General features: G+C 38.6%; 1 protein-coding gene across 1 annotated transcript in view; it reads right to left on the reverse strand.

The window, feature by feature from the left end:
* The window catches only part of miga1 (mitoguardin 1), a 23,189-nt gene extending 2,939 nt beyond the window's left edge, over positions 1-20,250 (reverse strand). Inside the window, exons 1-14 of the mRNA XM_079820382.1 lie at positions 20,166-20,250; positions 19,244-19,404; positions 15,753-15,921; positions 15,390-15,502; positions 13,375-13,510; positions 10,547-10,683; positions 9,926-10,046; positions 5,991-6,091; positions 2,911-3,020; positions 2,307-2,379; positions 784-870; positions 608-706; positions 364-498; positions 219-272 (exon numbers count right to left, since the gene is read on the reverse strand). Of these exons, the coding sequence (XP_079676508.1) occupies positions 219-272; positions 364-498; positions 608-706; positions 784-870; positions 2,307-2,379; positions 2,911-3,020; positions 5,991-6,091; positions 9,926-10,046; positions 10,547-10,683; positions 13,375-13,510; positions 15,390-15,502; positions 15,753-15,921; positions 19,244-19,342 (1,434 nt within the window). The 5' untranslated portion in view covers positions 19,343-19,404; positions 20,166-20,250. The remainder of the gene's footprint in view (positions 1-218; positions 273-363; positions 499-607; positions 707-783; positions 871-2,306; positions 2,380-2,910; positions 3,021-5,990; positions 6,092-9,925; positions 10,047-10,546; positions 10,684-13,374; positions 13,511-15,389; positions 15,503-15,752; positions 15,922-19,243; positions 19,405-20,165) is intronic.
* Positions 20,251-27,034: the final 6,784 nt, after the last annotated feature.

The raw sequence follows: 27,034 nt of genomic DNA on the forward strand, positions 1-27,034 counted from the left end.
TCTGTAAAGTCACCTCCAGCACATCTCAAACACTTTCAATCATTGACTCTTAAGCATTTGCCTATTTAAATCCAAACAGCCAGGCAGTGTAAGATCTTACAATTTAGATTCACATTGAATTTAAAATTAAAAAAAGAAAAAAGAAGAGAGAGATGAAAGTGTGAACATATTTCAAGTCAAACTGCAGGCCTTATACTGGTTGCACGTCTCAACAATACCTTCACATGTTGCCTCTTCTGCTTCAGAACGGACCAACAACTTGATGCAACAGCCTATGAAGGTACAATAAAGTCTTATGAAATATCATTTGTAACTGAAATGTCATTATGTCGAACGATCAAATGCTAGAAATTCTGTACACACTGTCTCTTTGAAGGAATTGTTGAGCCAACGATTGTTAACCACATTTTGGATTGAGACTGGTGGATTCTCAAGATCCTCAAATGAATCCATAAGGATAAAGTCAAGAACGATGTCATAGAAGTTCAGATGTTTAACCTGAAGAGAAAAAAACCCAAACTTCTTAATCAAGATGAGGTGTGTTAAAAATTTGACTGAAAATACATTTTCAGGACAGGTCTTGTATCTCTTTAAAATGAGATCTCACCCCTCTTGCAGAAAGCTCCATTTCCGTGTTCTCCCAGTGGTCTGTTTGCTCCATGAAGCTGATCATTTCTTCAAACACCTCATCAAATCTCTTTGGGCTCTGCAAACCACATAACACAGGTCTGTTAGGTTGGGGACTGTTCATATATGATCACATGAAACAGAAAGGACACTCACCTTTCTTGCTTTAACAATTATTGAAGACAATATCCTCTTTCCTGTGTCAGCCAGAAATGCTCTAGTTACTCTTTCACATAAGATGACCTGAATAAAAATAAAAGGTACAGTTTAAAAGTTTTCCCTATGCTTGTTGACTTAATGTCTGCCACATGCACGTCTGTGAAGTGCACAAGACCTCAGGATGTCATTTTAGGTTTCAGAAGTGTCCTCTTGAATGCCCCCTTTATGGCGTCATCCTTGATGTATTTCTGCCAAGCCCACAATGAGGAGAGTGCCATGGAAGACTTCAATAAGACAGTCAATGTGGCATTATGTCACAAAAGTGTGGACTCGAAAGAAGACTGCGAGGGCTTTAGGGTTCCGTTTGGACATGACTGCAGACTACTTAAGACTTTGCCCCATGCAAGTATTGTTGGGTATCATTTGAATTTTAACGATTCCGGTTCTGCTTAATCGATTCCAATAAGGTAACAACAACATGGATAATCATTCACATTTATTCTAAGTCTTATTGCAAAACATTTAATTGTAGCTGAATACCATGAACAAAAATCAACAGGCTATTTTGCCTATAGAGCGACACATGTCATAATCTGAAAACCATGCCCACCGGGGGGAAAAATAATCCAACGCTCTCCATTGACTTTGTATTGCATGAAGCATTCCTTGTCATTTCTGACTTATAACAAAACACAGAACAATGTCTAGAAGCTGATATGTGACAAAGCGTACAACAAAAAAGCTACTGCTGTCACTTTAAGAGCTGCACAGATCCAATATACTGTTACACTGGTTATTCACCTAAGACATAACCGACTGTTTACGAGAATATTTTGACATTTCTGTGTGTATGTTTCCATTGAAGTGCAAAAAGACGCGGAAGAGAACTCAGTATTGCAAACTATACAGTATGAGGCGGCTTTCTGTGTGCACATCATTTTGGCGCAGCACAGAAAACAACGCGCGAGTCTTCTTGCAATTGAATGGTATAAAATCACATTTAAAATCACTTTTCTGTGTGTGCACTTTGGATGTGTGTGCAGGACAGAAAACTGTGCGTGGGTTCTCTTGCGCTTGAATGGTTGAAAGTCATATTACAATGCGCATGCAGGAATTGATACACAACCCCGAAATGCAAGACCATTAACATGAACTGAATTTAATACTTAAGGCTGTCAATTTAACACAATGAAACAAGCAAATGCAGTAAACCCTTCGATTTTAATCAAATGATATATATTCATGGCAACAAAAAAAAGTTAAATTACAATATAGAATTAAACATTGCAACATTACAATAAAAACTACCAGTATATAAAGTCTTCAGTTTGATATTTGATAGAAATTCCAAATTGTTCCAAAACTAAGTCTAATAACATTTATTCATTGACATTTCTGAATAGAACCACTACCTAGTAACATTAAAAATAGATAATCCAGAAAATAGTACTTAATATTCAATGGACCAAAGCCCACAAAGCTGAATTTTGGATTCAAGAGATGAGAAAGGAATCCTTTACCTGACACGCCTGCCGTATACAGTGCAGTTTGGCCAGGAAGTCAGTGTCTCCAAGGCATTCAAGCATTTCTGTTCTGATTTTAAAAGAAGATTACCAATGAACAACACAGTCTGCATGAAACAAGCTATATTTTCAGAAATAATTGCAAACTAATGCAGATTTTTTTTAAACTGATCTGTTCAGACTTCTGATTGGATGAGCCACATTCAAATAACCAATACACACGTATATGTGAACATGACTGAACTTTGTTAAAACGTCTATGTCGACAATATTATCTACAGCTAGTCTAGTGGACTATATGAATTAAATAATTTATTATTGTGATTATCATTGTTACATTTATACTTGCGCTAAAGCAATCTATTGTATAAAGTGGTAAATAAATAAACCAAGTGCAGTTCATGCAAATTTATCTCTATGATCAGATGCTGTTTTCTCACCGATTTTGTAATTGAGAGGAAAGCATGCAGCACATATTTACATATTAATCTAAACGCCACTCTCAGCAGCATGTGCGGTGTAGGGATGTTCATTTACAATATACTGCTTCAAGAATACTTTTCTGAAGAAATTCGCCATGGCCTTGACACACTTGACTCACCGTAGCACTCGACAGGAGATCTTGCCCTCCTCAGCCATCTGCAGGGCGTCCTCATAGAAGGGGTGATATGAGAGTGCATGGGCAATCCTCAACTCTCTGTGCTCAGATAACTGCAACAGATTGCAAGATTTAAGATGATTTTTGTATAATTCTTTCAAAATTGTATATATTTTATGCGTAATATGTTCGATTTCTTATATTTCTTCCAACCAGATTGAGTGTGGACTAGGGATGTGCACCATGACTAATTTTATAGTTTAAATAGACATTTTGTAATCAACTTGTCAAAAGATGGTCTATGTAAGCAATCCACTTAAAATAGCTATAATAATAATAATTAATTACATTTATATAGCGCTTTTCTAGGCACTCACTCAAAGCGCTTTACATATAGAAGGAGGGAATCTCCTCAACCACCACCAATGTGCAGCATCCACCTGGATGCGACGGCAGCCATATTGCGCCAGTACGCCCACCACACACCAACTGATTGGTGGAGAGGAGACTGAGGGATGATACCAATCGTATATATATATATATATATGGGGATGATTAGGAGGCCATGATGGACAGAGGCCAATGGGCACATTTTTTTGGCCAGGATGCCGGGGTTACACCCCTACTCTTTATCGAAGGACATCCTGGGATTTTTAATGACCACAGAGAGTCAGGACCTCGTTTAACGTCTCATCCGAAGGACTTAAAATAGCTCACTTAAATGGATAGTTCACTCAAAAATGAAAATTATCTGCTGACAGCTGGTTATTTCAGTGTATACATTTTTAAATCTTGATATCAAAAATCGATCTCTTTGCTTCAGAAGGCCTTTAACACCCTGGATATGAATGATAAGATGATAAGAATATCATGTACACCTAGGATGGCTTGAAATCATGGGGTAATTTAATTTTTTGGGGTGAACTATCCCTTTAATCAAAGAATCAAACAGTAAAAACCCACACTGAATGCTGCTGTAAAATAGGTCATATCACATGGGCAGTGTAACAAAATATTTAAGGGTATTTTATAAAATAAATACAAAAGTCACTGTTTGAAAGTAGGCAAATGCTTAAGAGATTGGATCATTATTGCAGTGATTATGTTTCAAGCATGTTATATGTTAGGCAACAGTTCTTCTCTCGCATTGTCAATACAAGATTTTAATCAAAAAAATTAATGTTGTGATTTTATTTCCATCAAGAGGTGCATCACTTTTTGGTCAAGATCTTGTATTGACAATGCAAGAGTCCAGCACTCTGTAAAGTTACCTCCAGTACATCCCAAAGACTTTCAATGAATTTAAGTCTGGACTCAATTCATGTGTTAAAATGATTCTTCATGCTCTCTCATAACCATTCTTTCACAATTTGAGCCTGATGAATCTTGACATTGTCATCCTGGAATATTAGATTAGATTAGATTCAAGTTTATTGTCATTACACATGTAATGCAACGAAATGAGTTTGGAGCAAGCCTCCGAGCCGCAGCTATTTAAAGCGCCGCATATGGCCATGATGTGTCTTCCAACATGGCTGTTTAAGAAATGAAAAGCTACACACAATTATGGTTAGAAGAAATGTTGCCAAACATATAACATGCTAGAAACATCATAACCAGGGGCGTAAATCACGGGGGGGACGGGGGGGACAGGACCCCCCCAATCTGAGGGCTGTCCCCCCCTAAAAACCATGCTGAGTATTGTAAATAATATAATGATATATATTTAAAATAAATGTGTAAATAGTAAAACAATACAAAAGCAAACGGGACAAAAAATGCGCTTAAGTTTAGAAACATTTTGAGTCCCCCCTCCCCCTTGCCCCACAGTGGTTTGATCCACCGCACCTCAACTAACGTTACCCATAGAACGTAAAAAAACTACCACCACAAGTTTGGGGCGAGAACAAAGCTCTTCAGACAGCAGTTGTGAAACTCTAGTAAGCTGTCAATGCTATTTTATTCACTTTAAACATCAGATGAGGTGACTCTTTTCTCTTTAATACAGATTAGGCAACTGCTCAATACAGCACGAGCCGAACGAGAGTCAGATTTTATTCATCACTAGAGCAAACAGCTGACAGACAAGATGATCGCGGAAGTTTTGGTTTCAAAGCGAAATGTAAAAGTGCCTATTTAAGGGAGTGTGTCATTGTACTGTTTTCTTGCTGTGTTTTTCATTAAGAATAATAGGCTAATGAACCCATAATTCAAGCAACCCGCCCTCGAATTGGCGCAAATATATGCGCACGGCGCTCTGTCAGATCTGTGTAGGGTTTTGCTCAATATGATAAGTGGCAGATCAGAGGGCTTGCTGCAGTTGAATATCTAAAGATCTGAATATCATAGTATAAAATACTATGTGGAGGATGCAAGATAATTTTATATAATATGACTGTGTGGTGAACCTTACTCATATTTAAACAACTATTGCTTTGTGTTGTTGGTCAGATAAAATGTCAGAGAAAAGAAAAACGGACATTAGATAATTTTTCAGTGCACCAAACGCCAAATAAGCACAAATTGTTTTTTTTATTTTTTGTGTGGTACACATATCCTTACAAGTACGATTTTGGCTGTATTATTTGTGTCCCCTTCAAAAATTGCTCTTGAGAAATTTCATGTTTATCGTCCCCCCCTACTGTTAGATAAAATTTACGCCCCTGATCATAACCACTGAAATAATGATCCAATCATAGACTCTTAAGCATTTGCCTATTTAAATCCAAACAAAAAAAATGGTAAACGACTAGTATTTCCCCTGGCGGCTAGTCTCGCACTTCCCTAGTGTCTAAAGATGACATGTTTCACAGGGTGATCAATGGATGGGGAAAAGGGGGGCAGATTTAAATTACCTAGGATTATTACCCTTAAATACTCTTGCAGTACCATGGTCAAGTAGTGTATGATACAGGTCCAATACTATTATACTTTATTTTTGTAGACTACACATGATGGGATGTTAATGGCATATTCATATTCATGTTGAATCCCATAACAAATGAAGGTCTGAGATGTTAGGAGGGTTCAAACTGTCCAGCATGTGCCACACGAGCTGACTGGCACAAAGACTTTCCTCTCACCTCTGCGGCAGACACGAAGGAATCTGTCGAGGCGATGCTGATTGAATCTTTGAGACAGGTGTCCTCAAAGTCCTCCCGCACGGAGAGATCCATGTGCTTGTCTGCCAGAGGAAATGAGGGAAGATTAGACTGAAGTGCCCTTATCTCACATGGATGAGCAAACTGGCATAATTCCAAAACAGCAGACAGCATAAACAAGAAAGTCACATGGAGAGATTCAATGGAATTGAAGGACAAACGTGCCAATGGGTTTACATGTGGAAGGGTGTGAATTGAGCGCATAAGACCTTGAGAGCTTGGGAGTGGGTAAGAGGTAGACCTGTAAACAGCTGTAAGGAAACTTTGGACCATGACCAGCTTCTTTATTTAGATACAGAACATGAGATGAGCCTCAGTCATATGCAGCAGCACAAAGCCGAATTTGCACATCTCCTGTGTCCAGTTCGTTGTTTGATGAAAGACTTAAGTTCACTCAAAAAAGAAAATTCATTCAAACCATCATTTGTGTTCCACAGAAGAGAGCAAGTCACAGGTTTGCGTTGACATGAGAAAAACCAAGTCACCATAGTCCATTTACACTTGCGGCTAGGGTTGCCAACTTCGGCAAAGGAAAATAAAGAACAATCTTGGTTATTTATAGAAAAATAAGTGACAGTTAATGGGACACTCAAAATATAGTTATTTACAAGGTATAAGTGTTCAACACTTGCAGTTCAGTTCCCTTGGTTCTTTTTGTTTGGACCCAAAAATAATTGATGCATTATTCCTGGTTCGCTTAGCATTCAATTCACAGGCATTTTTAACACTGAACCTAAATACACATTACAAAACTGTCTTTATGACCTACATTATGCAACGGAACTTACCGAACACTCAAAATAATGCTGTGTGCTGAACGTGCTCATTGTATTGCGCACACATTATGGTACTTTGACCAGAGGAGAACTCATGAAGAGCTTGTCACCCTGTAGCCCAAGACTGGTTTCCCATTGAAGCTAAGCAGGGCTGAGCCTGGTCAGTACCTGGGTGGGAGACCTCCTGGGAAAACTAGGTAGCTGCTGGTAGAGGTGTCAGTGAGGCCAGCAGGGGGCGCTCACCCAGTAGTCTGTGTGGGTCCTAACGCCCCAATTAGAGTGACGGGGACACCGCACTGTAACAAGCACTGTCCTTCGGATGAGACGTTAAACCGAGGTCCTGACTCTCTGTGGTCATTAAAAATCCCAGGATGTCCTTCGGAAAAAAGAGTAGGGGTGTAACCCCAGCATCCTGGCCAAATTTGCCCATTGGACTCTGACCATCATGGCCTCCTAATCATCCCCTATCCTGATTGGCTTCATCACTCGGTCTCCTCTCCACCAATCAACTGGTGAGTGGTTGGCGTCCTGCCGCAATATGGCTGCCGTCGCATCATCCAGGTGGATGCTGCACATCGGTGGTGGTTGAGGAGATTCCCTCCTTCTATATGTAAAGCGCTTTGAGTACCCAGAAAAGCATTATATAAATTTAACAAATTATTATTATTATAATTATTATTATTGTGAAATGTGTAAAGAAGTAGCCTAGAAATCTAGACGCACCCTAGCGGCAGGAAATGTATTTTGCCGCGAGTGTAGTCTAGCAACTCTCGGTAGACCTGAGAGCTGGAAAAACCAAACTCTGGTCAGGCCAATCACAGTGTGTGTAGAGTCAGTGGGCGGGCTTAACATAATGACGGCACATCACGGAGGTTCTGCGTGCTACTCGTAAACAAAGAAGCTGACGAACAGCAGTCTTTTGAATCGGCTTTGGCCGCAACTCTGGAAGACTTGGAGTTAAGCTTTCCTTTGAGAAAAGAACAAAGAACGGCACTAAAGTCATTCTTAAGAAAAGAAGATATGTTTGAAGTTTTGCCTACCGGATACGGCGAAAGTCTATCAACTAACGTTAGTTCGGCTTCACCTTCTTCTTCGCTCTGATTGGTTGTGGCGCTCATGGCGCTATCCAATTGCGTGCAGAGGGAATTTGAAAGACAACCGTTTATCCCGCCCCTCGGATTGAGCCCTGTCAATGGTGAGTTTCCAGACCCAACATCTTGATGTGGGTCTGGCTTGTCAGGCTAGTAAAGAAGTCAAAACATCACCAATAATTCCTCCGTCACACACACAAATGAAGATTTGCAGAATGAAGACGCAGTCGTACTGAACTGTAATGGCAACATCTATGACGAGGAAAAACAGGTTTGCTTGAGCATTCGGTCCTTTTTAGGGTTGCATCTTGTGACATCACATCCTGTTTTTGGGTCGTTTAGATGTCTTTGGTGCAGTTTGACTGAAATATAAACGCAACATGGACCAGAGTTCATTTGGAAGCGGACCGAGACCCATCTTTTCAGGGGTCTTGGTCCGCTTGTTTGGTTTGAATGGCACACTTAATTCAAATGAACCACACAGACTAATCGTTTTTGATGGAACCAACAGTTATGTCATCGTCCAGCTCAGTTCAGTTCTCATACAATAGTCTCAGAGTCAAATCAAAAATATTGCAGAATATTAAGTGTCCCCAACTAAGTAAGCCAAAAGGCGTCAGTGGCAAGGAACCCAAACATCGGTGACCAAAATGGAGAAAAAACCTTGGGCTCACTCTGGGGACCAGGGGCCCGTTCTTCGTACCTCGCTAACTCAGTTAGCTGGATTTGATTGTTGACGATTTGGCGTGATCTTGGATTGTTTGGTTCTTCGAAGCTCATCCTGGACTTGCTGTCATAGTAACAGGTCCGTAAGCTTAAACCTGCTCGGGAGCAGGCTTATATCATGTAAACAGGATTAGATTACATCTTGAGGTGATACTTAAAATCTGTCCCAGCCACTGCTACTTTATTACAAGAGTTAATTACTGAACCAGGGGCAATAATAATAATTTTAAATAATAATATAAAAATGTTATATTGTATATGTATATGAGAATGTATAATGTTGTGTATAATACTATAGACACAGCCACTTGATTGAGCGATTTATTTGTGATGGAATAATTACTTTATATAATTTTGTTTTTATTGGTTTACACACATGTTGTACAGTTACTCTGAGCCGTGCATTAAGTGATCAATATATTACGGGAGTGGCTTGATGCAGCGCAAGAGATGATTATTTTATCTTGACCCATAAGAAACAGTCACGTTACAAATCTGCTTCAAATTAAATTACAACATTGAAATAAAAATTTAAAGGGTGTAAAAATACTGTATAAAATCGTGAATATAAATAATTGGTAATCATGTTACCAATAAAAAAACATTTATCATTTATCTATTATAACTTTTATGTTGGTTTGGTCGTTTGGCTGTTTCCATATAACGGTTCAGAACTTCGTGGGGTTTTTTTTGTGTAATTTGTCAAGTTTTTTGCCAGGTGGCTTTTTAATTATATGATGTCATTACGGTGCTGTCTTGACGCCAGCCAATCGCTGCATTGCTGATCATGGTTTCGAGTATCGATGCATCTGCCCTCTTCAGGGAAAAAAAGAACGCTCAGTAATCTTAGATCATTTAATCCAGATATTTTAATCCAATCCGCAAATTCGTTTGAAGAACCAAATTAGCCAGAGATCAGTTATCACGATTAAAAGATCTGGGATCTGTCAAATCATCTTAGATGTATTAAGCGAGGTACGAAGAACAGGCCCCAGTTCTCCTCTCCTCTATCATTATTTTACTGCTCGTAAACGCAAATATCTAATCAGACATCACATGACAGCAACTCCATGCATTTAGGCATGTTGACATGGGCGGTTTCTTAATTCCAAAAAAACACAAAGAAAGTATTTGTACATTTGTACAAGGATAAAGTACATTTTTAGAGTACAGTCTTGGTTAACAGAGCCAAGCCCAGTAATAAATGTTGCACAAGACCATTAATTCACACTCACCTATTGACTGTCTTTAGTTTAACACTCACCGTTAATAGGACGCGTTGAAGGGTCTGTCATTCCCAGAGCTCCCTCAAACTCCTCCTGGAGCCGATATGCTCTCTGTAGCAGAGACTCCAGCTTTTGGATGAAATCTGCACTGATGATGTCCTAATAAAGAGTAAAAATCATGAATATAGAGTTTCAGCTTAGGAAACATGACTGAGTAAACTGCACATTAACAGTGCTTTTACATTATTAAGAGTTTTTAATTGAGCATTAGAGTCAAAGGTAACCTAGATGCAAAACTAGGGGAAATGAGCATGAACAATTAAATTTGCAATATCAATGAATTACAAAAATGCCTAGTATTGGCTGATGACAAATATGGTACCAATATCCAGCTTAATTTAAATATATTACACTGCCCATGAAATAAGATTATGCTGCTTGATATTGCAAACTGGAATTTGTATCATATTAGTTTAATTATTATTGTAAGCATTAGTTTGTAGAGCAAATAGTTTTACTGCACTTTGTTATTTTTCTAGTTATTTACCTATGAATCGGATGTCTCACACATTCACAGAAAATAGATTAGGTCCGCATTGCAAAATAGGGTGGATATTATGCATGCCTATTGAGCCTACACAGTGGTTGGTGAGTAATACCTCCAAGCTTTCTTCTGCGATGGCATCTCCAGCTCCCAGCTTCACAGACGCACAGCTCTCCTCATCTTCCGCTTGCCTGCTGCGGAATGTTAGTGCCTGCTCCCAGCGCCGCAGGGCTTCCTCGAATAACTCCATTCCTGTGGGAGAACAAAAATACATATATTCGACCTGTGTATTCATCTGCAAAAACTCCCACATCAGATTTTGAATGACAGTTATGATTGTGAACATACATGATTATCAATCAATCAAAATGTTATTTATATAGCACAATAACTACAACAGTAGTTGGCCAATGTGTTGTACAAGAGGATAAATAAATATAATAATGCAATAATAAAGGTAGTTTACATAGGAAACACTAATTTGAAATCTTTAAAATCAATGTAAAAAAAAAAAATCAAATACAGGGAAAAAAAATTCTCTCAACTTAGATTTAAATTCAGACTCTGTGGATACTAGTCTTAAAGATAGAGGAAGACTATTCCACAATTTTAGACCAATAATAGAAAAAGCACTGTCACCCCTCGTCTTAAGTCTAGATCTCGGAACCAACAGCAGTCTTTTATTAGATGACCTTAATGATCTAGCAGAGTTATTTAATTTCAGAAGTTCAGAGAGATATTCTTATATATAAAAACAAAAAGCAGAATTTTTAAATAAATTCTGTAACAAAACTGGCAGGTAGTGCAACACTTGTAATATTGGATGATTAAACTTCCGTGTTCCAGTCAACAGCCTGGCGGCTGCATTTTGGACCATCTGAAGACGATTAATATTGGATTGGCTCATCCCAATATAAAGAGGATTAAAATAGTCAAGTCTCAATTAAATAAACGAATGGATCACTCTCTCATTAATGGATTAAACTTTTTTTCTTTTTAAGATCAACATCAGGTGTATGTATGCTTTGTGGACAATGAGCTTTTTCTGGGCTCTTATTTGTGTCTTAAAGGCCCACTGAAGTCCCTTGAAACGCGCAGCATTATTCAATGCGTTGAGGTAATTTCCACTGAAACAGGAAGACAGGAACATATTGAACAGCTCCTCCCCTTTTAATAAAATGGCCAGTAGCATTTAGTTTATATCACAGCTCAGCCAGAGCCGTTGAGCTCGTTAAAGCCGCAGTTTCCTTCAAATCTCTAACCATTTCTCCACCTAATCTCCTCCATATCGCGCAATAAGAAGCATTCTGTGCAGAATTCAAAGGATCTGATACGTTTTCTGCCGACTTGTGCAAATGATCTGCTCTGTGCTATTGTGTCTCTGGACCAGAGCAGACTGTGTGTGAGTCAGTTCGCTTCATTCGCCCCAATGGAAAGCATATTTACACTGTCTGAATCGTTCCCTATCCTCTATATAGTGCACTATGTGCCATTCACTATTTAGAAAATATTAAATGTTTGAACAAGGGACCAATTTTAGCTGCAGCGTCTAATTATAGAGTAGGGGGCGGGATGCTTCAGATTCTAGAGAGCATTTGATTGGGCAGAAAATCTGATGCGAAGCTGTAGTGCAGAGTGATGTCATCAAAACCATTGATCCATGATGGCAGAAGTGAGAGACTAAGTTTTGAATGCTTATATCTTCTAAATGCAAATAGCCTATTGCTCAATAAGTGACAAAATAACGGCAACATTTTCCTATTAACATGTTGTGATGTGTATAGTTACGTCGTATACGAAGCGATTTTCTAGGCCGATATGGCTAGGAACTATACTCTCATTCCTGCGTAGTAATCAAGAAACGTACCATGGGTGTAGCAGGTGCAATGATATTACACAGCGCCTGAAAATAGGCTAACTTCCGTCAACATAACCAATGTGACAACCTGCTTGCACTATTTTCAGGCGCTGCTTATCATTGCTTTTTCTGTTTGTCTTAGTACACGATGTAACTATACACATCACAACATGTAAATAGGAAAATGTTGCCGTTATTTTGTTACTTATTGAGCAGTAGGCTAGCTGGAGCCGTTTACCTCCAGTCTTTGCTCTAAGTTAGGCTAGCGGTGGGTGTGTCAGACAGAGTTATGGCACGTGCGGAAATGAGAATGGTATGTATGGATTTATCTAACTCTGGGGGATACGGTGAATAAGCTAAAGTCCCAAAAAGTTGGTGTGTTCCTTTAAAGTCCCAGTGAACTGGAAGTTGCAACTGATTTTATTTCAGTGCTGACATATTTCCAAGTGAAACAGAATATTGAATAGAGGGAAGGGTTTTACTTCAGCGCTCCTCCTCTCCATCTCTCGCTCATAGCAGACAAACAGTTGGAGGGGATAAGGATAAGGATATTAAAACCCAAGCCGTCAAACTGCCGTCATCAGAAAGGGAACGCCATTCCAGAACGGAAGTTACTTTTCAGATTTTGATTAAAGATTACCACGGCAAACATTTTTCTTCTGTGTATTAACTTGCACGGATTAATTGTTCACCCTAAGACCTGTACTGTGTTCTAACAAAGTAAATAAGATCGATTTTGATTTCATGAGGACTTTAAGAAATGTGATAACTTGCTTTTATACTTAAGTTTGAAAGTAGGAGTACATTTCATGAATTCTCAGCTCTTAAGACTAAAATGGCACTTTGAGAAGCTTAATGAATACGGGCCCTGATATACTAAATCAAATATTTACATATTCATCTTAAATGCCACACAGGGTGGGCGGCAATGATATGCTCACTGTCAGTACATCGCAACAAAGGTATTTTGAACTTTTTTTGACCCCTGAGTGGAGAATGAGAAAGAACTCTGCAGTGAGTATATTGGGGCCTTAATGAGACTGAGGAGAGGAGATGCATCAATTCTGCTGGGTGCTGATTCTTACCCATTAGGTAGAGATTCTCGGGTGTGGCAACGGGGATGCTGAGCAGATTACAGACGTCACCGTCATCTCTTGCTCCGTCCCAGCAGCTGGAGCCATTAGCACAAGTGGAACTACTGGAGGAGTGCCTGCTCCTCACCTGAGAGACGATGTGACATTTTAACATCTCAATGGTGAAAAAATGCCAAAAGGCGCACACATTTTACAAGACTACTTTTTGTCAATGCAGGGCTCCAGATTAATACTTAAGAGCAGTAGCACTGGTGCCACTAAATTGGTGGTGGCACAAGCACCTGATTTGGTAGCGCTGGGGGGATTTTTAATCATAATGTTAATTTAATAATAAAAAAAAATTATTGTTTGCATTAATATGTGCAGTTACTAATTATATTACATGCTTGTTTATTGGAAATTTGACAGTAAAGAACTGAGCTTGAATTAAGATGCAGATAAAATGTACTTTTATTAACAACAGTAATGTGCAAAAACCTAATTTAAATATTCTACTCTTATTAACACTAGAACCGCCAGAGGTCGCTGTATACCTAAAACCGCCAGCGGGTAAAATTTACCCTACAGATGATTACTGTTTTGAAACGGCTAAAAAAATGTAATATATCACTGTATTATGCCACTGTCTTCACAAAGTAATGTATAGAGTCATGAAATTATAATTTTTAGTCATCAACTATGATTTTGTCCTGTTGTTTTGTGCTATTTTAAGCAGGTTACACTAATCACTTTTTGGTGAAAAGGCGAAATCAGCCTGCAATGACAACGAGAATTTGAGGGAAATAAATACATATTTGGGTGGCGTAATATTATAATAAAATGTCATGAATCTCATATTAAGATAACCCATGTTATTTAAATGACTAAAATATCCTAAATAGACAATAAAGAGCGATGATAATAATCCACCGCACTGCATGTGCAACGACAAATCGAAGCGCAGTTTCACCTAATTAATTATTCATTTGTATAGCCTAGTTATATCATTTATAATTTGAAAAAGAGAACAACACCAACATTGCTGTAATCATGAAACATTTTTTATTCATTATATTATAGATCGGAAATATATTTTTTGCAGGAAACGGGCAGACTTGAATAAAAAGCAACACGGTACCAAACAATTAGTACACAATAAAAAATAGCCAAACAAAAACGTATAATTAATCCAAAGTTTGAACATTTCTAAATAGGCTAAAACATCTTAATTTGATCGTGCGTTGTGTGACTGCCTACACGTTGCTCAAACACAGCGCGAAAATAAAGGATTTATATAGGGGTAAATTTGACCCGCTGGCGCTTATAGGTATGAATGCCCCATTTTTTAATCTGGTTTTATCTAAACAATTTTTAAGAACAGGGGATTGTAAATAACAAAATTTTAGTAAAAGTCAGTGACTGGGAGACTTGGATATTTTATTGAAAAATCTTTTATGTACATTTGAAAAACAGCCATGGGTAAATTTTACCCTGTGGCGGTTCTAGCGTTAAATGAACCATTATTCTTTTATACTGAACAGTGATTATAAAAGGAGCACTTTTTACTTGTTTTCTGCGTAATTCAGTCACAATTTGAAGAAAAGTTTTTGTTTTTCATGAGACTAAGTAACTTCCTACTTTTTTTCCATGTATTAGGGAGTGGAAATTGCCACGTCAATAAGTGCCCCTCTGCTGGTTATAGTGATTATTTCATGTTTTTTTTTTTTTTTAAATAAAAGTATTTGTTTGCCACAAAGTGTTAGTATTTCTACATCCTTAAAGTTCTTTAAAGCCCTCTATAACTTGTTCGTTCATGGCACAATGTTTCTCCTGGTTTCCACGTCAGCACTGTTTGAGCTGATATGGTTTATAACAGAATTCTGCGCTGAATTTGAATGCTTCTCACTAGATCTCGCTGCAATGTTGTTACTTCTGCTCAGGTCTGCTTCAGGTCTGGAGCCCTGCAATGGCTTTTTTGGTGCATATTATACCACCATCCAAAGATGACAATAAAAAAGGTTGCTTACGGAGACCAGGCTTTGCAGGGAGCCCGAAAGCCTGCCGTACAGGCAGCCACTGGAAACCACATTACATGAGTAGCGGTTCTTTGAGTTCAGAGGCAGATTTTGACAGTCAACATCTAAAATAAAAGAGAACAGCCACTATACAATTACACAATGTCTTATGTTCTACTATAAACATACTATTAAAAAATGTTTGGTTGGTAAGTTTCATGTTTCTTAAAATAGTCTCTTATGCATACCAAGGCTGTACTTATTCGTGATACAGTGAAAAGAGTAATATTGTGAAATATTATTACTATTTTAAATAGCTGTTTCTATTAACCAACATTCCATGTCGTTTGGAGGTGATTTGCGATCTGTTTTTACCTTTTTTCAGGGGGACAGTGGTGAGGAACTCAAATGTTTCCTGCTCAATGGGCGAACTGGCTTTTTTCTTGCCCTTCCTCCTCCTGAAGCGTCGTGCGAGGAAAATGAGGGACACTGCGCCGAAGGCAGTGGCAGCAAAGAGCTTCTTGGTGCCGGTGCTCAGACTCACCTGCTCAGAGAGGAAATGGAGAGACATAAGGCAACGTTTAACTTTGGATCAAGAGCTCAGCTCAAGGCACACAGAGATCAGAGTGACAAATGCAGACAGGGTGACAGCAAGGATTACATGACTGGACATGACCGGCTGACATTTGGCTGGCCATGTGTTGATTTGCCTGAGGGATCTGATCTACTGAGCAAGTTTAAGCTAATCACAGGCACATATTACTATTAAATAATGTCTGTGTGAAAGACGTAAACATGGCTAAAGAGCAAAATAAAACCATTTCCTCAATTCATGGCTTCCATTAGAAAACAAAGAGGAACTTTCAAAAGCATGTAACATGTAACAGGACCTATTATTAGCAAACAACTCTGTCTTATTTATCCTGGCTGCTATGTGAAGCACAGCTACCCATGTCTCCTACAGCTTTACCTACTTTGGCACCAACCCTTAGCCATACAATGAAACCATATAGTGATTATCAGGCAATCAAGTTCCATAAAAGTTCCACATACGTTTTCTGAAGGTATAAAATGGAGAGCCTGATCACACCAGGTTTGAATATGTGCAAGCCTAAATGAGATTTGAAAGCTATGGCAGAGATTTAAAATGTTTGTCTGTTTGTCACACAAAGCTATCATACAGCTTCAGATGACAGTGCTTGACTGAAATATAGTGCCACTTTTATGTGCTTTTTTTGTCCTTTTTAGAGCTTGGCAGCTTATCCACGACTGTGAGCTCATTGCATGCAACTCACGTATCCCAACACTTAAGATCAAACAGGCTCAGCTGCGAAATCCAGGACATAGTAAACATGACTAATTTGATGTTTTGCTTTCTCAAAAAGGAGATCAACACCATGAAAATGTGGTGAAAAGTCAAGTATTAAAGCTCATAAATTAAGCTGTGCATTTTCACATTTATTACTGAAATAACTAACTGAATGCCATTTTCACAAATGTTATTTTATAGGCTACATTTATGTCATCAACAATACAGTAAAACAGTAATATTGTGAAACATTATTAGAATTTAAAATAATTGTTTTCTATTTAAATAGATTTAAAAATGCTATTTATTCCTGTGATGCAAAGCTGAATTTTAAGCATCATTACTTTAGCCTTCAGTCACATGATCTTTCAGAAATCATTCGAATATGATTGATGATGATTATTATTATTATTAATGTAGAAAACCATTTTTGCTGACTAACATTTTTGTGGAAACAACGATACCATTCAAAAATTTGTAGTAAGAGTAAAAAAAGGAGAGTGAAATTAATATTTTATTCATCAAAGATTAAATATTGATTAAACTGATCAAAAGTGACAGTTAAGACATGTATAAAATGTTACAAAATATTTCTATTTAATAAATGCTTTACCACATTTAATAAATACATGTCTGTTCATTTACCTTTCTACTCAAAGAATCCTGAAAAAAGTATTTTCATATTCATATCAATAATATTTTCAACATTGACTATAATAAGACATGTTTCTTTAGTATCAAATCGTCATATTAGAATTATTTCTGAAGGATCATGTGACACTGAAGACTAGGGTAATGATGCTTAAAATTCAGCTTTGCACAACATAGAATACATTTCTTTTTTAAATATATATTTTTTTAAAAACAGTTATTTTAATTTGTAATATTTTGCAATATTAGTGTTTTTACTGTATTTTTGATTAAATAAATGCAGCCTTGGTGAGCATAAGAGGTTTGTTTCTACACACACAGAAAATAAAAAAACGTTCCCTAATATAAAATATCCCCTCTATAAAAAGCGGTAAAACTTTATAATAACTTTCAATAACGGTATCATTGAAGCTAAAGTGTGTACTTCCTGGTGTTAACACCGTTTCTGGGAAGCAACCTACAAATAGCTGGCTTATGCCGCCTTCCTGTGCTATCAGATATTTCATACTTCCCACTTCTGAAGTCGCGATTATGAGTTTATCACATTAAAAGTTTGACTAGAGATGGCGGTCATGTCCAATTTATTAACTAGGAAGCAAGTATTAACGATAATTCCGATATCTCGTGAAGGCAGAATTATAGTCCTTGAACATTTTATTCTTCTTGAGATCACAGCCATTGCAAACCACAAGCATCCAATGAGCCAATTAATTCCACATTGACAATCAAGTCCTGCCCCTTTTCTTGTTTGTAAAATAAAAATAAAGTGTATTTAAAAAAAATAATAATAATAATAATTATATATATCTGAGCCCAGGGCTGCATTTCCCCAAAAGTATTGTAAGCATGAGTAGTTTGTAGAACCATTGCCACCAATGGACTCTATGATCAACTTAAAGGGTTAGTTCACCCAAAAATGAAAATTCTGTCATTAATTACTCACCCTCACGTCGTTCGAGACCCGTAAGACCTCCGTTCATATTCGGAACACAAATGAAGATATTTTTGTTGGAAGCTGATGGCTGAGAAAAGCTTCAGATAGGCCTCCATTGGCATTCAGTACACTTATACTCCCAAGACGGATAAAAGGCACTCAAAACATCGTTACAAAGTCCATCTCACCACAGTGACTCTACAATAATCTTACGATGCGACGACAATAGTTTTTGTGCACAAAAAAAATCAAAATAACACCTTTTTCCAACTTGTTACTGCCTTCCGTGTGTGCCTCCACGACGCATGCGCGAGAATATGACGCAGATCCGGCGTTCGGACAGATGATCCAGAAGTGATTTGTTTACAATCAGAGGAAGACGCGCGTATCTCAGCTGTTGGATTCTACATTGATCGTGCTTTAGGTCTCGGCGTAGTGCTCAAAATGGGGTTAGAGTGGCATTTCATGGATTCCCGAACCCCGGCGCTACGTCATATTCTCGCGCATGCGTCGTGGAGGCACACGCGGAAGGCAATAACAAGCTGGATAAAGGTGTTATTTTGATTTTTTTTTTTTTGCGCACAAAAACTATTGTCGTCGCATCGTAAGATTATTGTAGAGTCACTGTGGTGAGATGGACTTTGTAACGACATTTTAAGTGCCTTTTATCGGTCTTGGGAGTATAAGTGTACTGAATGCCAATGGAGGCCTATCTGAAGCCTTTCTCAGCCATCAGCTTTCAACAAAAATATCTTCATTTGTGTTCCGAATATGAACGGAGGTCTTACGGGTGTCCAACGACATGAGGGTGAGTAATTAATGACAGAATTTTCATTTTTGGGTGAACTAACCCTTTAACTCACAATGCTTTTGAGAAACGCAAGCCCAGGTAAACAACCCTGTATTTAAAACCAATAAGCTTGTAAAACAGAAGTGTCTGGATTTATTTATGTCCACTGTTGGTCAGATTACCTGTGGAAGAGAGTAATAAACTGACAGTGGCAGGTCCACAAAGTGCAAAGCGGCCACCTTCATGGACACGCCTGAGCTTCTGAACACGTCTTCCTTCATGATGTCATAATCCCTCAGGACGAATCTTAACCACTGCTCATTCTCCACTTCACCAATACAACCTAGAGAAAGAAACACACATCACTTTAGTGTATGTTATATGTAAACCAGCATGACAGCATCTATCAATGGAAATGAGAAATGACCACCGGACCAGCCAAAACATACACATGTCTGGTTCACTATCTTTGTGGGGACTTTCCATAGACGTAATGGTTGTTATTCTGTACAAACTCTATATTCTCTCATCTTACACTAACCATACCCCTAAACCTACCCATCACACAAAGCTTTCTGCATTTTTACATTTTCAAAAAATATTCTGTATGATATATAAGCTTGTTTCCTCGTGGGGACCTCAATTTCCCCATGTCCCCATCGGGATAGAAAACATGTACATAAATATATATACACACAATTATTTTAATGAGCTTTAAACTATTATTCTCTATTGACCATATTATGAACTCTACGCAACAGCCCAAAACATTTAATCTTGCCTCATGAGAATCAAGTAAACACGCTTGCATTGTACAATAAAGACTTTTAAACCAACCAATAGAGGATACCGGTCATGTTAACGGCGTAATTCAATGTTTGTTAAAAAGAACAAAAAACAAAAAAACAAAGGAGCATGGCCATACAAAATATGACCTTTGTTAAAAATGACCCACATTTATCATTTTTAATGTTTTGCTCGTCTCTCGTAATGTTTAACTCTTTTAAACACACAACAAGCAACATCATACATTCTGTCAGTAATGGCACTGATGTGGACTATAATCTTAGGACAACAACACTATAAACATAGGGTGATGCTTACATTTTTTCTGTCCTCTATCAATGCGAGACCTGCGCGTGTCGTATGTGCGTTGCGTTCACGTGGAGGCGAACAGACAGACGCCGCTAGAACTCACTTCCGGTACCACTGAGAGTTTTCAAAATAAAGGTTTTCAAATTGAGTTGCTAGGGGGGGTCCGTGGAAAAGTTTAGAGAAAGTAATGAAAGCACTAGTGTTAAAAAAAGTAAGTAAATAAACTAAATATCTAACTAAATAAACAGACCAATATGATTAAAAATAAATAACATTTTTATTTAAACTAATAAATTAATACATTTGATTACAATAAGTAAATAAAACTGAATTTAAATGAATAAATAAATACATTTAATAAATATTTAATAAATGTTTTAATTAAAATGTATTTAAATAACTAAACATTATTCAAATGATTAATACAATTTGATAGGCTATAAATAATTCAAATATTAATACCTTTAATTAAAATAAATTATTAAAATAAATTAATAATAACAATTTGAGTTAAATTAAATTAAACTACATAAATAAATACAAAATTTTAAAATAATAAATTAATACATTGGATTAAAATAAGTAAATACAATTTTATTTAAATTAAATCAACAAATAAATTAAAATGTGATTTAAATAAATGGAAAAAATGAATACATTTGATATAAAAATAATGAATTAACACATTTGATTAAAATAAATTACTAAAATAAATCAAACTGGGTTTAAATAAAAATAACCTACACAAATAAAAATAAAAACATTTGATGGAAATAAATAAATGATTAAAATAAGTAAATTAATTTAAATAAATAAATAGAAATATATGATTTAAATACAAGCCTTGATGTTATTTTAGACTCAGATTTAAGTTTTGACTCCCATATTAACAAGGTAACAAAATCTTCATTTTTTTAGCTAAAATAAGACCTTCTTTAAACCAAGAAAAAAGATGCAGAAAAACGAATCCATGCTCTTATCTCAAGATGACTAGACTATTGTAATGCACTTTTTACTGCATGGTCTCCCACTGTGCTTATAATAAATTATGTCCTATGTGCTTAGCATTCCCTGTCAGATATGTTGTGGATAATTATTTTAATTTTTATGTTGGTTCATCATATATTTTGTATTTTATCCTGTATGTTGTATTTTACCTTTTTTAATCTCTTATGTTTGATGCATGTTTTTTATCGAACAGGATTTTTTTTTAATGTAAAGCACTTTGAACTGCATTGTATGCCTGAAAAGTGTTATATAAATAAATGTACTATTATTATTTTAAATAACTAAAAATAATAAATTAATACATTTGATTAAAATGACTCAAATAAATCTATCATGGCTTGGCTTTGTGAACGAAGATTTGGGAAGGACATCCACGTCTTCTACAGGCACGCTGGTGGCTGACGAGGCCTATGCGGGACAGGCAGGTCCTGCCACAGCGGCTGCAGGTCAAGGTCTGGTCCAGGATGGGTACTGAGAGGACACCTTTTTTCCTTCTTTTCCTTTTGTCCTCTATAGTGGCCCTACAGGTATCTTCAAAGAGGGAGGTGGCCTGATGGACTCCTCCAGGAGTTGCGATTAGCTGCTTGTGTTGCCCACTGACGGTGATCGATGCAGCAAGCAGTGAGGGACTTCTTAAGGGAGTCTTTGTGGCTCTTTGTGGCGCTTTCGTGGTGCCCCATTATTGCGGTAACCAGAGGACAACTCCCCGTACAGCACAATCTTTGGTAGGTGGTGGTTCTCCATCCTGGAGACGTGCCCTGCCCAGCGGAGTTGTATCTTGAGGACCATGGCCTCGATGCTAATGACCTCTGCTGACTCGATTACTTCAGTGTTGGCGACAAAGTCACTCCAACAAATGTTGAGGATTGTGCGGGGGCAGCGCTGGTGGAAACGCTCGAGGAGTCTCAGGTGATGACGGTACGTGACCCAGGACTCTGCGCCGTACAGGAGAGTGGGAAAGCACGGCAGCTTTGTATACACTGACCTTCGTGTCTTTTTTGAGGTTGTTGTTGTTCCAGACACGTCCGTATAACCTGCTGAATGCACTGTTTGCCTTGACCAGCCTGTTGTCAACTTCTTTGTCGATCCTGGCACCAGGCGAGATCACGCACCCCAAGTAGCTGAAATGGGGGACAACCTTTAGTTCTGTTTGTTCGATGGAGATGCTTGGTGGATGGTACTCTTTTTGTGGTGCGGGCTGAGGCAGAACTTCAGCCTTCTTTAAGCTGACTTCGAGGCCGAAGATCTGAGCAGCTTTTGCGAAACAGGACGTGATTCGCTACATAGCTGCCTCTGTGTGCGCAAGGAGGGCGGCATCGTCAGCAAACAGCAGCTCCCGGATCAGTAGCTCCATGGTCTTTGTGTGGGCCTGCAGACGCCTCAGGTTGAGCACGCTCCCGTCCAGACGAAAGCGGATGTATATGCCATCAGAGTCGTCGAGGTCCTCTGTTGATCATGCTGAACAAAATGGTGAACAGTGTCGGAGCAAGAACACAGCCCTGTTTCACGCCATTTGCAATAGGAAAAGGCTGCGAGAGGTTGTTGCTGTATCTGACTTGTCCAAGCTGGTCTTCATGAAGCTGGATGATCAGGAACTTCAGTGGACAGCCTAGCTTTCCCAGAATTTTCCAAAGTTCCTGCCTACTCACGGTATCGAATGCTTTTGCCAGATCCACGAAGGTGACGTACAACGCTTTATTTTGTTCCCCGCACTTCTCCTGAATCTGCCTCAGGACGAACACCATGTCTGTGGTTCACCGGTTGGCTCTGAAGCCACATTGTGTCTCTGGAAGGTGATCTTCTGCTATCGCGGGTACCAGTCGATTCAGCAGTACCCTTGCAAGAATTTTGCCGGCGACGGACAAAAGTGTTATGCCACGATAATTGGAACAGTCTGACTTATCCCCTTTGTTCTTGTACAGAGTGATGATGACTGCATCACGGAGGTCTTGAGGAAGTTTTCCCTGCTCCCAGCAGCAGACAAAGAATTCATGGAGTTTGGTGTGCAGTGCTGGGCCTGCGTTCTTCCATACCTCAGGAGGGATGCCATCAACTCCTGCAGCTTTTCCACTCTTCAGCTGTTTAATGGCTTCCTCAGTCTCTTGTAATGTTGGTACCACATCCAGTTCAGTTTTCACTGGTTGTTGTAGGATGCGGTCAATTGCTGGTTCTTGGACTGAGCGGCTAGCATTGAAAAGGGTGTGGAAGTGTTCAGACCAGCGGTTCAGGATCGAGTGCTTTTCGGTGAGCAGTTTTTTTCCGTCAGCACTCCGCAGGGGGCTCTGGGTTTGGTATGAGGGAGCATATACTGCTTTTAGAGCTTCGTAGAATCCTCTGTAGTCACCAGTATCAGCGCAAAGCTGAGTCCTTACTGCGAGGTTGGTCCACCACTCGTTTTGTATCTCTCGAAGCTTACGCTGGAGGGTGCTGCATTCCAGGCGGAAGGCTGCTTTTTTATGTGGGCAGGACGGTTGGGCCAGGTGGGCCTTTTGTGCTGATCTCTTCCTTGACAGCAGCTCCTGGACTTCTAAGTTGTTCTCACCGAACAAGTCCCTGTTTTGCTTTGTGGAGAATCTGAGGGTATTTTCAGATGTTTGCAGAACAACAGTTTTGATGCGGTCCCACAGCACTTCTGGAGCTGGAGGCGGATTCACAAACCTGTGACACTTGTCTGCGGTTCGTCTGACACTGAATCTCTCTCTGGCCGGTGAGGTTTATGGTGCGTTCACACCGGACGCGATTCGCGCGAGTGATTTACATGTTAAGTCAATGCAGAGACGCGTAATGGCATTCTGTGGCGCGATTTGCGCGAATGAGGAGGCGAGATTTGCGCGATTGAGGCGGCGCGAATGACGCGAATTGAGCGCTTTGAATGCGTGAATCGCGGGAATCGCCCAAATCGCTCAAGTTGAAAAATCTGAACTTGGGGGATATTTCGCGCTACGTTAACCAATCAGGAGCTTGCTCTAGTAGTGACAACAATGAGGAGAAAATCTGTATATTAATATCTGGTTCAGACAATATGATTATCACTGTGATAACATTAAATGACATGAAACACAACCCAGTCTCTTTTTGTTAAATGCAAATTTATGTAAGATCAATGATACAAAAGTATAAGTAAAAGGTATAATAAGCTACACATGAAATAAAGCAAACAATTCAATCAAACATTCAAAGTCAGTGCTAGTAGGCTAACGTTACAACTGTAACGTACAGTTAGCCTAAAAATAAAAAAGTTATGAAACTTCACTTTGCCCTCAGCCTAAACGATTTGCCAGGGAACAAATTATAGATCCACGAGACCAAAGATCGGCCGTTACAAGACGAATTATAGCTTGAGACACACCACAGAGACATCAGAGCCAGCGGCAGACGGCAGAAGGACTGGCAGAGGAAAGGTTGCCCTCGCCGGCGTTGACAAGCGCTGACCGCCGCTGATCTGCTGGAGCTCACAACTCTGAAAACGCCAGATAAAATGTTCAAATAGGCACTCTTTATATAAATAAACCACAGATTTGAGCTTTAAACAACTACATTATCAACTGAAAAAGTCTTAAAACTACGTTTTGTCACACATTAACAGTAGATTTTAACAAAAAAAGACATGTAAACACAGCCCATGTCAGCCATTTCTCAACGAGACGAGCCGCTGGCAGAAGCCCCTCCCATAACGCAAATTTGCATCTGTTGTGCAGTGAATGTCACACGCGATTCGCGCGAGTAAACTCAAAATGTTCAAGCGTCCACCTTCGCGCAATTAGCGTGAATTATTCGCGCGAATCGCGCCCGGTGTGAACGCCACATTAGTGTTCCTTTTAAAAAAATGTGTTACGTCCATGTTCATTTCAGCCAGTTAGCCAGTGAGCTGCGACGCTGGTGAAATACAAAAGCCCGCCAATCTCTGATGACAACGACGAAGAAGAAGATTTATATTCTTCTTCGTTAGTTTTTATTGGCAGTTGGCAGTGATGCACGATGCATTACCGACCGCCACCACACACGGTAATAGTGCTTTTGTTTCATATTTTGCCGCTCCAGTCTGAAAGACTGAGAGGAAATGAAACAACGTCTAAGTAATTTTTTTTTTACTTAATTACTTTTTTTCCCAATTAGCCACCCCCCTGCTCCGCCCATGGGTAGCAGGTGCCATGGATCGCTCATGATTAGCGCGTAGCTTTAACCTAGTAATGACGGACCCCGGTGCAGCCACAAATATCATAACTATCTATAGGCCTACTGTAATTAAGACATTCAAGAAATGTATTAAAAAGAAAGACGCTTTCAGCCTTACTCAAAGGCCGCAGAAACAGGCCAGTGGGTTTGTTACGCACGTCAATCCATTCTCCGCGTTCTTATTTCACTTCTTATGTATTAAATATAGCTACAGGCAATTAGTTTATGAAACCTTGATCAAAATTAAAATACAATTTGTAGAAAACGAAATTCACTTTAAAAAAATGATTTCTGCGAAACAACACTCAATAAAAATCATGTCTGACCCCACTCCATGTCTCCAGACATATTGCGCGTCTTATAGGCTATTGGCTACTCATGCCGACGGAAGTGCCCGTGAATTCTTTAATATTTATAATTTTTGCAGTTTTTTTTACCACTTCGTTATTTTGGCTCTGAATTTTTTTTCTTGGAAATATGAACTGAATTTAGAAATTAAATTTGAAATTAAAAACTTTGCGTTTAATAAACAAAATACATTTTTGAAGCGTTTGGAGTGGAGTAGGCTACATGCAAAACGTAGCCTATTTAGATTCATAGTTAGGCTATATGTTTAAATATTAGCCTATTATATTATTGTTTTAATTTCATATGTTGATGATGAAAAGTGAGCAGCATGAGTAAGATAGGCTATAAGACGCGCAATATGTCTGGAGACATGGAGTGGGGTCAGACATGCTTTTTATTGAGTGTTGTCTTGCAGAAATCATTTCTTTAAAGTGAATTTCGTTTTCTATAAATTGTAGCCTATTATAATTTTGATCAAGGTTTTATAAACTAATGGCCTGTATATACATAAGAAGCAAAATAAGAACGCAGAGAATGTATTGCCGTCCGTAACGAACCCACTGGCCTGTTTCCGCGGCCTTTGAGTAAGGCTGAAAGCATCTTTCTTTTTAATACATTTCTAGAATATATGTATTACAGTATAACATACAATATATTACAGTAGGCCTATTATAGATAGTTATGATAGCCTATTTGTGCACCGGGGTCCGTGATTTCTAGGTTAAAGTTATGCCACTGATGCGTCCATGGGACCTGTTACCCGTGGCTGTTATGAACTGCAGGCTACATCAATAAATTACAATACTTTCGTGCTATGGGCACTGCCACTGATACAGGCAGCGGAAGAGCCTATTTTACTCTGAGCTTGCTTCTGCTTTTCAGACATGGAAGTGTGACAAATGCACATGGGCTATATGAATTCTCTAATGTGGATACAGGCATATTTTGTAGACATTACTGTACAATGTCCTTATTAGGAGAAAATATATGTCGTTTTAACGAGAAAAATATATCGTTTTAACAAGAAAATTGTCGTTTTTACGACATAAAATCTCATTATTACGAGAAAATTATGTCGTTTTTAGGACATAAAATCTCGTTATTACGAGAAAAGATGTCGTTAAAACGACATAGTCTTGTTATTACGACATAATTGAGTGGGGAAAAAAATGGATTTGGCAGCAAGGCGTCACCGTAGAAACTAAATGTTTCACACATTTATAATATTAATTTTAAATTGGGTATTTATATATGGAAATATATAGCTTCCATTTAAATTTTAGGATGGGATTGGAGGTCTGTGGCATCTTGAAAAGCCCTGGTGTGCATCGCTCTGTGACCGCTCG

The sequence above is a fragment of the Gobio gobio genome (genome assembly GCF_949357685.1).
Source record: "Gobio gobio genome assembly, chromosome: 6".
NCBI lineage: Eukaryota > Metazoa > Chordata > Actinopteri > Cypriniformes > Gobionidae > Gobio > Gobio gobio.